Source organism: Malurus melanocephalus, unplaced genomic scaffold, assembly GCF_030028575.1.
Source record: "Malurus melanocephalus ecotype Western Australia unplaced genomic scaffold, MMel_1.1 scaffold_15, whole genome shotgun sequence".
Lineage (NCBI taxonomy): Eukaryota > Metazoa > Chordata > Aves > Passeriformes > Maluridae > Malurus > Malurus melanocephalus.
This window is the reverse complement of record NW_026623247.1, coordinates 4,833,350-4,846,388: the sequence shown is the minus strand read 5'-3', so window position 1 is coordinate 4,846,388 and position 13,039 is coordinate 4,833,350. Positions and strand designations below refer to the sequence as shown.

The following is a 13,039-nucleotide window of genomic DNA, read 5'->3' as shown; positions in this document are numbered from 1 at the left end:
GTTCCTTGCCTATTAATGGATGGTCTTTTCCAAGTGATAACTGAACCTGTGTATTGTTCAGTTGTCTGCCATGCTTTTTCTTTACAGAAGTCTTGTTCAGTTTTTGTCTTGCCTCTGGCCTTCAAACAAACCTAGTTGCTCTCCCCTTGGAAAACCCTCCTTGCAATCCTGTTTTCTGCAGAGTTTTCAGTCTTCAATGCTTTACTCTGCTTTCTTCTGCAGACTTCTAGCCACATGTACATTCCCCCTGCATTTCAAGATAAAGGCCCCTCAGTACCTTTACACATGCAGGCAAGTAGTGTTAGCTGAGAAAACAGTGCTCGTGGACTATGAATCTCTTTCCCCGAGATTTCAACTCACAGACCTCACTTTCCCAGTATGTCCTTTTCACCATGTTTGCATTCTCAAGACTCATCCTATTTAACTTGCGGCCTGTGATCACTTGTATAATTCAAATATTTACAGACATTCCTGCAAACACCCTTGCAATGGTAAATGTGCTGTGGCTGAAGCAAGTTCAGACCAGGCAGGAAATGTTCTTTCCCCTAACATAACTATTATTTTGGAAAGCAACTCCCTCCGTTTAGATTGCAAGATTGAGATGTAACTGATACAACAAAATTACAGGCTTTAGTAATTAAGCAACATGCTACTAAAGAACTGGTCAATCTATCATGTAATCAATATACTGATTATCAAACAAACACACCACTACTGCTAATCTGCAATTATACTATTTTCCACCCTATTACACACAATTATAAAAGTGCTTATTTCACACACTCAAATCTTACAAATCCATTACCTTACCTCTTTCCATGACATATCGCCATAGTAGAAATGTACCCCTCTGAAGCTCACCCCCTCAAAGCAAGCTTTTCAGACACAGTACTGAAGGGAATTCCTGATGGAATCAGGCTACAAATCAGTGATGCATTTGTAGGCACTTGCACTCCTCCTTTCAGAAGCCTTCCCTTTCCTTTCCTCTTTATCTATTTTTTTGCCTTATTCATCACCGTTTCTATTTACTGGAACAAACGTTTTTGCCACTCTTGTGCCTCCCTTTCTCTGCTGAAGTTCCTCCCTGAGACATGACACATCCCTTGTTAATTTACCCTCACTGGCCAAATTCAGCAAAATCTGAACCAAACTCTGGACTTCCCAAGCTTGACATTGGGACAAACTTAAGTCTATTACTGAYACACCCTGCCTGGGTAGAGGGGATAAAATCATACCCACAAACTTCCAGTTCATAACAGAAACATATTACCTTCCACATTCTCCAAGTCAAAGAAGTCTACTTAGCCTTGATTCGCTCACCTGAATTCAGTTTAGCCCCTTCTCTTTGCATCTTATTGTGAARAGCAGACCAGCAAAACAAAAACTCTCATCATTTACGTACTGATCTATCAAAAAACTAACTCTGGAATGGGACCAGAAGAGATATCCTAAAATGACCGTGACCATGAGACAGCAAACCTGGCAAGGTAGCTGTTGTGCWGTAATTCATGTTTTCCAGGATGGCCCTTTTTCTGGGCAGTTAGCATAGTGGCTGATGTAATTTGAGAAACATCAGTTTAGTGGCAAACATGGAAAGAAACAGACCTGACAAATGAAAACCTGGGTTATCATCACATGATTCCTTTTCCAGCTCTACCTTAGAAGCTACTGGGTCCTTTTGGCATTATCTTGTAGATTAGGAGGCCACTGCAGTGCATCGGTGCTCTGATGGGTAAAAACTYCCTTCTCATTTCCAAACTAGAGGTACCCATGACAATATCTGACCAAACTGTGCACTAATTTGGGCTATGTCTCTTTCTTGTGTTACATTATTTATAAATAGCCAAAGAAATGTGTAGCTGCTGTAGAGTAGTGGTTTCTCCTGCATAYACAAACAAGTCCTTTCAGTCTTCCTTGATAATTATATTCTGTACTTAGATACTTGAACCGAAAATGGACAATGAAGAGACTATAAATGCATCTGTCTTTCACTTTGCACCTGTTCTGTCATTTTGTTCTAGCTCATTGCATTGTAAGTAACGTGACGTGACTAATGATTCCAGGCAGAAAAATCACCAGAAAATGCTCGGCATTGACTGTCAGCTAGGAAGAAAAAATAAGAAAAGATGGGGTGAGCAGTACTGACATTAACATTCAGACACAGTTCAAACATTAATTTGGGCTTACAGGAGGCATTTAATACATCTTGGTAAAATACTCCCACCCATCCTTACCACCACTTTGTTTAGCCTTTCCATTAAAGACATATTAATCCAGAAGCATGCATTAGAATCAAAAATCCCAAGTGCTTTGAAGCAACCAGGATAGAACAACAATGAAAAATCTGATATCCCAAGGCATAAYGTGAAAAAACAAACACAGAACTATCTCAAGTGTGAAAGTCTTAACATTCATCTAAAGGCAACATACTGAGGAAAAATGTAAAGAAACAATCACCTCTTTTTGTCAAACATTCACAAAAATCTTGGTAAGGAACAACATGTCTTCCTTACTATTATCTCCAAGTACAAGCTTCTAGCCCTGCTGTAAAGCTAGAGCATGCCCCACCTGTTTTGGACACATSCTCTCCATTTCCCCTGTGACTCACTCTCCCCATGGTGTACTAACTTACCATGCTGAGCCGTGTCCAACCCAAGAACCACAAGCACAAGGCAGTGTTGTGCAGACTCCTTCTCATTACTTTGGACAGCCACCGTTTCTTAACGGCTCCCACTTCATCTTTTTGCACTTCATCTTTTTCCTTTCTGACTCTTCTGTCTTTCATGGGTCTTTACTCCCCATCTACCACATCAGCAGCAATTCCCAACCTCTTCAGTGCCTTCAAACTATCTCGTATTAYACAAATTTTGAGATCAACTCCCAACCATTTCTGAACAGCTGTTTGCTGCAGCCTCTCTCTTTCAACCCACATGCCGGTTAACCCATTTTAAATCAGTTAATTCTCTTCTTGCTGTCTCTTCACAGCAAGCAGTGGTAGCTCTGCAGGCTGCACACCCTGAAACAGCTGGAAGAGATGCCAACTCTTGTACAGGTGCAGAAGGAAGAAAGATGCACTCCAGCTGCCCTCACACAGGACTAATGTGCARGCAATGCCACTGGCTCCATTGGTTACCCCAACTGCAGGTCAGATCTGGACTGTGTTTCTGTACGGCAGACAGCACATGTATGCTCCAGCTCAGGAAACCTTGAAACTACTGACTGCCAGAACACAGAAATAGGACAGCCAGCCACTGTAAAGCCACCTTCATGTTCTTAATTGTAGAAACAACAGAAAAGGTTCAAATAAAAACCATTCAGCTGCAGAACGTGAAATACATTTGGTTTATTTCTTTCTAAAGTTTGTACATATACATATATCATTATACATATGTGAGATCCTTCAATAGGGTTGCTTGAGTTCAATGACATAAAAATTATTGGGAAGCTTGCAGGCTCTTTGTTGCCCGTAAGCAACATTTATTCCAACTTATAAAAACACAGAAGAACAGAGTTATAGTCAGGAACATGGACACAAGAAGAGAAGTCTACTTTATATCTCACAGTTTCAATACATCAAAGGCAAATTATTTGTCTGTATACTGTAGGCTTACTTTATCAGCAATGATAAAATAGAGGAAAATATTTATATACAGTCACCTCAAGTGAAAAATAAAGCAATGTAAACTCAAATTCCAAAATATTATTTTAAATGATATAACAATATCCCCAAAAGTCCTTCTTCCAAGGGGAAGAGGACTGATTAAGTGCCTTCATTTATCAGGAAATGATCATTCTAGTACCAGATACATGAAGCAGAATAAGGGAGGGCATCCTGYGATACCTGTAGAAAAGACTGACAACTCTGCTTCAGGAAAGCATCTCCGTGTAAGCAAGTATATGTTTGAGTCCTTATGGACATCAGCAGCACATGGAAAAATCTCCCGTGAACCAGGGCTTGACTTAAATCTTCACAGCTCTGACTCCAACCACTCAGTATGCTTTCCTGGCCATGCATGTTCCCAGGGACAAAATGGGGTGTCCTGGTGGTAGGACACCCTCAAACCTGAGATGATGACCTCCCCAAGAGTCAGAACAGCAAGTTCCATGCTGCTGGAAAAGATTTAATGGCTACCTCTACGTTGTTGCTTCACAGCAGACCAAGAAGTTACCACAAAGCAGTAGACTGGGACTGTGTCTCTAGTCTGTTATGTGAAAGACACTCCAGCAATTCAGTGATGARAGTAAACTGAATCCAAGGTTACCAGAAAGAAGGTTCCTACACATCACAAAAGGGAAAGGAGACCACCCAGAAGAAAGGTCTTGCAAGAACTGCTGTCAAGCCCTGTTAGGTTGGCTCTGCACACAAGAAATGTATAATATACACACATGTGCAAAGTGTTTTTCTGCACTACCACTGCTGAGAGTTATGCTTCCCACATGGCTACCAAGCAACACTGACTGAAAATTCAGTCCTCTTTCTCAGCCTAAGGGAAACAACAAAGCAACAGAGGGAGGGTAAATGACACTTCTTAACTGYGACTCTGAAAATGACAGTGCTCACCCACATCTCCCCATCACTATGGGGGGCAGGAACCCAGGAAGAAACTCAGTACCCAAAGGATTAAGGACTACTGCAATGATGGGGATGTTCCCCTTCATTTCATTCAGAGCTGCAGTTCACTCATGTCTCAGTTCCACAAGACACAATCACTCTGACTGTGGTTCAGTGAAGTGCAAAGGCATAGTTTCACTGAAGTTGCTCAAGTGCTTCAAGCTAACTGCATGATAAAGAGTTTTATGACTCCAGGTAAGAATCACACCCTCAGGCTTTGCTCTTGCTTTCCAAGAATAAAGGAGATCGTGCTACTGTTGCCCTGACTAGAACACAAAATGAAAACCCACTGGGTTTCCCCATGCCTTTTTACTCAGACCAGCAACTTATGAAAAGGYTGTTTAAAGCTCCCAAGGAAAACCTCTGGGAGATATATGAGATGCCCAAGAGAGATATTTCAGCCCTGCTGCTCTTCTTTTCTCTGCTGATTAGCCACTCTTCTGGAAGTTTGTACTGTTGCAGAAGAAAAGGCCTCACTACTCCTGTACGGCTGTATCTGCAGGAGACATCACAGGCACCTGTCCTTCTTGGAYACTTTGGACATGATGTCCCTTTGCTGAATTTTCACAGAGCAAGGTCAACATTTTCAGAAGTAAAGCTGTGTATTAGATCCCCAGAGCAAAATTTTCAGAAGAAGTCAGCATTGATGCTCCTGGTATAGGCATCAGCTGATATAAACAGGGAAAATGTCAGCCCAGTGCTAAGCTARCAGAAAATCCAGCCCACTAACTCCTTCTTAGACTCTCAAATATATGCCTTGCTTTCAACATGCAGAACAACAGGCAGCCCCTGGTGGACAACACACGAAGATYAAGGCAGCTCAAAGGATACTTTAAATCTGCAAAAGCTCTGATAGCTGTTTAGCCTCATTTGAGAACAATTAGAACAACAAGCATACTAACAATGTTTGCAGCAGCTGAAGTGCTTTGACCAAAACAAGCCTCAGAAAAGAACAGCAGGCTTTGCAGTGCTGAGCCATAGAAGCCATACTATACCTATGAAATACACACACACATCTATAGGCATCACTTAAACATGTCCACCAAGTAATGTAAGCCTCAGAGTGTACCTCACACAAGAGTAGTGATTTTAAAGTTTTTAAACAGCCAAAAAACTCTGTCCTTTTAGCCAAATTATAATTCTAGACTCAAGTAAAAGGACAAAGTAGTCATGAATATGTACAAATTTTAAAAAAAACAACCACAACCCACCCCTGTTCTCATCCTACAGTCTTTCAGAATTTGACAGCTCTGAGCATGAGGTTTTCATAAGAGTGTGAGTTAAGACTTACGAGTTTGCCCTGTGCAGTGACACAGACTCAATATCATTGATCTCCCTTTTCCCAGCAAGAGGCTAAGGGGAGTTGGAGGATTTCACGTCAAACAAGTTTCCATGGTAGCTTAGCTAGCAGCTCTGTCACTACACCATGATACTCACTGGGCCTGAGCTAAAAGTGCACCTGTTTGGACAAAAATTACCTTGTTGTGTTGGTCTCATATAGGTGAGTTACAGACAGGACCATGTGTCTACTAATTACAGTGGTCCGTGTCAGAGAAAAATTCTGCCCTTGTAGCTTGCAGCACTTTAAATGCTTACACTGCTAAGTGATGTACCTTTATTGGTCCAAATAAACCTCTGCCCTGTATCCCCAGCTGGTTCTGGGCCAGATTTAAAAACAGATGCTATGGGAAGTCCTACATTGTTTAAAGGTTTATAATTTTTATGGAATAATTAAGTGTTCAAAGGTGGGGAAGAGAGAATGCTTTGGACCARCCTAAATGTGCTCCTTCTGACCACAAGGGCAAAGTCAGGTCAATGGTGCAGCCTTTGGGAAAGTTCTTGCTTGCATTCAGTAAGGGAAGGGCTGTAACAAGTAACTGAAACACAACCTCTATGAAGCTAACAAAATGTATGAGCAAGGGACATTCTCTCAGGCAGGGCTGAGCCTGCTTCYTTTCAATGTTCACCTTAATGTTGCCATAAGCAGAATAGATACTCCCAGATGGCATTCAGACACCTTTTCTGAGGACCTGTCCTCCTTGCTCTCACGCTCTCAGTTCCTCAAGCATCACAGACTAGGGGGAAAAGGAAGCCAGAGTTTCTAATCACCYGCAAAACCGAGGGCAGTGCTAGAGCAGTCTCCAGCAGGTGACCAGGCATGCAGGGTGGCACTAGCTTCTACCTATAGCATCACTGTCCTGTGCACTGGTTGCTCAGCTYAGGTGATATAATTTCTCTGAAGGCTGACAAAACCTCTTTTTCCTAGAGCTCAGGTGCCCACAGGGAAAGACCAGGTGAAGCAGCTCACAATGCCACACCTATGCTGCTGAGAGAGCTCTGGGAGACTGGAGAGGCCAGGCATACTCCTTCTACATGCACTAAAAATATAATTTAAAAAGCACAAGCTGCAGACTAGCTCWTTCTGAGACAGCTTCTATGGTTCATCCCTCTAGGCAGCCTGGATACCAGATGCCAGGAACACATGCTGAGGAGCGATGGTTGTGCTCTGGTGAGAAACGTCGACTTCTTAACTGCCCCCTCAGAGCAGATGTGAGGTCTCAGAGCCTGGGGAGAGCAACACTGCAGAAAATTTAAACAAGCAGCAAGCTGGAAGATTGCTTGATACAAGATGTCGATACCGACTTTGTCTCTGCAGAAGCAGCCACTGTTTCCAACATCCTGGATACTAGAAGAGTAGGAATGTTGCAAGTGCCTGGTCTGAGCGTGGGAGGGGGGAATTTGCAGCCCTGCAGCATATGACTAGAGGATCACAGCAGCCTGAAACTCGGTCTCACACCTCCCAGCTATAACTGTGGCTGGAAACACGGGCTACCAACAAGCAGAGTGAAAAAGCTGTTCACAAGGTTATCCATTCAATGCAGAACTGCTTCAGGTTTTCTCAATGCAAGATGGGAGAGTCAAATTTTCTGAATTTCTGCAAGCATGGAAGGAAACAGACCTGTTATACAGAAGCAGCTGAGGTGCTAAGATGACAGACAAGAGCAGCTTGACAGAAAAGGAGGAGGAGCTGTCAGACTAACTGCAATAAGACCAAAATTCATTTAGAAATGGAGAATGCAGACACAGTAAGCAATATGCCATCTGCAGAGAAAAACCTTTCCTGCTTTCAAGGAGAACGTTGCCATGCAATGCCTCTGAGAAGTCTGATGATAACCCTGTCATCTCTGACTTTCTGCACTGCCATAACCACCTCCGCATGGAATGGCCTGCTCTAATCAAGCAAGAACCTAATTTGGAGAAAGGCAAAAATTTTGCCTTTTTCAAGACAGAAGAGCAACCAGCCTTGTTACCCAAAGGCACTGGAGCTGTGGAAATTGACTGAACAAATCCAGTTTTTGGAGGTCTGCTACGCCAAACTCCTGCTCAAAGCAGGGTTGTACTGAGCAGTGCTCTCCAGGAGAGCCCCTTAACATGGACAGACTRCAACCTGGGAGTAGACAGGATCGAGGAAAAGAATTTTAGTGATGAGCTGTTACTAAACATTAGTAAGTTTCTGGTAACCATTTTCAAAAGAATAGATGGAAAACTGTCTGAGCTGGCAACAGAGCTGAACAGCGCTCCCGCACAACTCTGCTGCATTAATCACTCTGCTGGCTGACTTATCTCTCTACATCAATTAAAGACACAACATAAATACTGGATTTAGAAGCTGTAGTCATGATCACTGGTTCATGCGTAATTTATCTGCAAGATGCACACAAACACACAGGCAGTCCAGGGAGTCTCTTTTGCAGCCGCAGATGAACAAAAACCATCCTGCTGACTCACAGAGGAGAGAGTGGTTTTAGCTTCAGGAGAGTATCTCACTTACTTCGGTTGCTTAGTGGAAGCGGGAAAGGCAATTTTCCCCTTCTCCACCACCTCCCTGCTGTCAGGTACAGACTAGTGAGGCCCTTTCCTGTCTCTCCTTCCATAGTTGGGGATAGCAGATGGCTCAGCCCTGCAGGGTGAGCAAGCCAGCAATGCTTCAGAGCAGGGTGGGTCCCTCCAGAACACTGTCTGTACCTTAAGGAAGGGGAAGCAAGGAAGTGTTGGCCCCAGTCCTGCTCCCCTCTCAACATGTGGGCAGAGACTCAGCTTCAGCAGTTATAGCACTCTGGAGCAGGGAGGGTGACAAGGAAGGATGACAGCTCCCTGCTTCACCAAATGCAAAGGCTCTCTCACATGCACACATGCTTGTGGCGGCCAGCCAGTAACTCCTGCTCGCACTGAGAACACCCAGAAAGCTGCAGGCTGCTCCAGTAATTTGCAGCTCAGGTCCCAGAGGAGAGCTGTAAATCAGCAGAATATCCTTACATATTACTACCAGAGCTCCTCAGTTGCTGYGGTCAAGCACTGATGTCTCCTAAAGGAAAACATTTCAGTGAAGATGGGAAGGGTGCAGGGCACCATGCAAAGCTACCTGGCCAGACCCTTAATGATGCCMCTCAAGGAGATGTTCCACTTTGACCTACTGCAAACCTGCCACACCCTCCAGTACCATCAGGAGGAAAAAAAAAACCAAATTGTGGTGCTGACTGATAGATGATCCTATTCCCAAGGGAGGGCAGGAGTCTTAGACTTTCACAAGATCACTTTTTTCCCTTGGTCTCCAAAGCATGCATTTCTACATGAGTGCCTGAGATGCTTATAAATTGTAAAGCAACAGAGCAAAATGGCATTAATTAAAACTGGAGCAGAATCTATAAATTCTGAGTACACTAATCTGCATGCCTCAGCAGTCTCAGTAAGAGTGCTCCAAGCTCAATAAAACATTTAATGACTAAAAAATGTAGTAAAAAACTGCATTTTATAAGCCCAGATGAGACTTAAAAAACATACCCTAATCCATTTACAAGTCTACACGGAAATAGATAATAAATAATGAAAAAAATCTTTTTTGCAGTTCACTTTTCGAGTTTTCCTATTGCTTCAAATCATCTTTTCTGCAATGACTTTGAAGAGGAATTACCCAGTTTCTGTGTCAAAGCTGGAAAATGCATTTAACAAGAGTAATTTTTTTTTGAGCTTAGCAATTTAACTGGAATCTACAGCAACCAAAATACTTTAAAAGCCAGGGAAAAAAGAAGTTAAATGTCATCTTTTTGCCTTTTAAAGCACTGCACTCCATTATCACAAGAGGTTTGCTAAGCATGCTCTAGTCTGCCTTCAAAAAAATCTTATAGTCATCCCAATCCTGACAGTCAAGCAGAGCCATTTACAGATCTGCACCTTTTTTGTTTTTTTTATTTCTGCTGCATGTATCCTCCTGTTATATAAGACAGTGTACTGGTTCTGGCCAGGACAGGGTTAATTTTTGCAGTAGCCAGATGGGGGCACGGCTTGTATCTGAAGGTTGTTCTATACCACCTCATGTCATTTTCCAGGAACTCCCACCCGAGCTGGGGTATCAGGAAATGAGTGGCTGGCTATTGTTGGGCTCTGCGTGGTAAGTATTCTTGTACACTCTTATTAATACTGTTGTTGTTACTGTACATTTTCTTATCTCTTTGCTGCTCCCAGTAATTTGGTCTTATCTCAACCTGTGATCTTCACCTTTTGTGCCTCCAGGTCTCCTCTCCAGTCCACTGCAAGGATGGGGAGTGGGTAGAGAGAGCAAGCAAGCAGCCTGTAGTTTGGAGAGTCTCAGTGGGAACTCAAAATTGGGGAATACCATTTTTTAATCATAACAGGTCAAGTTTTCTTTCCAAGTGTGTGTCTGGCTTTCCCCAATTGAATTTCTTCTTTCAGTTATGCTTGTTCATTTTCAACCTCCAGAGCATGAGGAACAGCTGCAGGGATCTATCTTTGTTTCCAGTCCATGAGGGGAGCTGTTGATATACCACTCTGAATTACTCCAAACAGTCCCTCCCAATGAAGATTATCATGTATCTCTCTGAGTCTCCCCAAACAAGCTGCACCGTATCACCTTGGCTCCAGAARCAAAGGCATCTCTCCTCTTGAGGAAGAGAACTAAATGCTAACTCCACCTTAGCAGGAATGCACAACTTCTAAAGCCCCAGCACTTGGGAAGCACTGCCAATCTCTATTCAGGCCTCTGCAGCTTTTAGCAATATTGCCACAGTTAGGAGCCAACCTCCTGACTTCTAGTACAGAGTGGCCACTCTTAGTGGCAGATGCCAGATGGATGTGCATCCAACATCACTGGTGAAAACAGACTCATCTGGTTTTGCTGCCAGGCAGCAGCTGCAAGCATCAATTTGCCCCARAATCTCACATTTGAGAGTGCAACATCTTTGTTACAGTCAACAGCCAGCACAACACCAGGAAAGCTGTTGCACGGTGGTATCTGGTGGGGGAGGCAAGCTATGCAATGCCTCCTCTTAGRGACCTTTTCTCTTTGACCACTGCCAGTTCTGCCCACTGCACTGGCAGCTCAATAAGCTAGATGAATTGACTTGGACCCTTGGGAAGTCTGGCAGAGCACACATCCACTCAGGTGGCAATTTTTTGATATGTGGCCTTTTGACTGCTTGGGCTGAAAACACCASTGCATTTCTAAACAGTCCTTGCATTGATCTTGACAGTTCTATATTCATTAAGAATTGCATTCATCATGAAATCTGTCCTGTGCCAAGCAGAAAGAACAGCAAGAAACTATTTTCAGCTGGCCCTCAACTTTACCTCCCAAGGTGCTCTGTGGRAAAGACCAGTTTGGTTGTACTACTCCATATAGGAAAAGCATGACACGAAATGAGAGAGACCTGTCCAAGTCCACCCTGTGGGTCAGTATCAAACCTGGGATTAAAACTCAGGTAACAGGTTAGGTAAGGGGAGAGCCAGCACTCTCTGCAGAGCGATGACACTGCCCAGGTAACAGGGGCAGGGAAGCAGGAAAATTATATCTACATCATCTTTTTGTTCTCTTGTGCCTGAAAACTGCTGGTCACCCCAAGAGTCTATGGCACAATCAGGTATGAAAAGTTCTACCCATGGTAGACAGGTCTCTCTCTCCCTGTCMTGTGCTTCCCTTGGAAAGCCTGGCACAGGGTATGCAGAAACTGTGAGGAGGCACCAGCCTCTTCCATCTATATGTGAGCAAAAGGAGGAAAATGGAGAACTGAGGAGAATCCCTTTCTGAAGAAAACAGGCAAAGTGCTTTGTCACTATGAGAGGAATTGAAAGCGGCTCTCTGTRCACACCAACAAGGAAACCCCTGGAAGGGGAAGCAACAGGACACAATATATCATAAGGCTCTATATAGCAGCTAAGTGAGAGCGTATAGTTAWAAACTACACAGAGGCCCTTTGTCTTTAATATATATAATTAATATATGATGCTAATGGCTGACATCTACAGCAGCCTTCTCTGCAAATAAATGTGAAGCCCAGATAGCCATTCCAACTGGGTAATCCCTAACTTTCTGACTGCAGAAGACAGTCGTGGGTTTGGATGCCTTCCAGCCTGCAAACTCAGAAGGCTCTCTGCCTGGAAGGAAGCAAACAGATTATTCCAATGCTGTCATCCCAGCATTGCCAGAGGTTTCCAGGTTTCATTCCTTCGCACTAGCGTGCCCAGGGTCAATGCATTAACAATATGCAACAGTGACTATTTACTGTATCACCTGCTGCTAAGTACCAGTACCAACACACCCCACATTCTCAGGAAACTAATGTTCCCAGCACCCTAGCCTCTAGTCAGCCTTCTGCAGCTGCATGTTTGCACAGCTTTTCTCACAGCTACAGCTCACATTCACAGCACTGCAGCACTTGTCCAGTTATTTTTCCCACCCACCACGTAAATAAAGTGACAAGTGACTTGAGAGATGAAAGCCACATGCCGATGGGAGGAGATAAATGGGGAAGAGACAGAATAAACGTCACAGCGCTCTACCCCTCCCCCAGCTCCTTTAGAAACAGAACAACACAAAAAAGTCCCGATGCTTCAATTGCTAAATGATAAATTAACAAAGCAAAGCAAAGCAGGAGCAAAGACATCTCCCACAATCTGCACAGAAACAGCAAAATATACAATAGAAAATGTCACTAACACCCCATTCAGGCAGATGCACTTATTTTTTGTGAATGACAGGTTATTAAATGAAAAAATTTTGACCACCGGTACTTTGCTGCATGGCTGTTCCCCTAGTTGTCGTTTCCATCCTAAGTGACCTTCTGCTTAATGCTGGGTGTTTCTGGCCTGTAGTCCTTCCTCTCCGAGACATTGCGTTTCACCTTGGCACTAACTGGAGACTCCTGATTCAAAGAAGGGCTCGAGTGGGATTTCTTCAGTCCTGGTGCATCGTTCTCCCCTCCGCTCAGTAGCTCCTTCACCCCTTCTTTCAGTAGGCCAACATAAATCTCATAGCGATTTTTCTGGAAAATGAAAAGAAAGGCACTTATCAGTGTGGAAGAATTTCTGCGGGGGCATTTGAGAGACCACCTAAGTAGCTTAATGCTTTCTGCT

At 43.6% G+C, this 13,039-nt stretch overlaps 1 protein-coding gene across 2 annotated transcripts in view; it reads right to left on the bottom strand.

The window, feature by feature from the left end:
* Positions 1-3,304: 3,304 nt before the first annotated feature.
* The window catches only part of PSD3 (pleckstrin and Sec7 domain containing 3), a 112,010-nt gene continuing 102,275 nt past the window's right edge, over positions 3,305-13,039 (bottom strand). Inside the window, exon 16 of one of the 2 annotated variants that reach the window (XM_057385247.1) lies at positions 3,305-12,948. In XM_057385247.1, coding sequence (XP_057241230.1) covers positions 12,736-12,948 — 213 coding nt within the window. In that variant the 3' untranslated portion in view covers positions 3,305-12,735. The remainder of the gene's footprint in view (positions 12,949-13,039) is intronic. The other variant, XM_057385255.1, reaches the window with a different exon arrangement.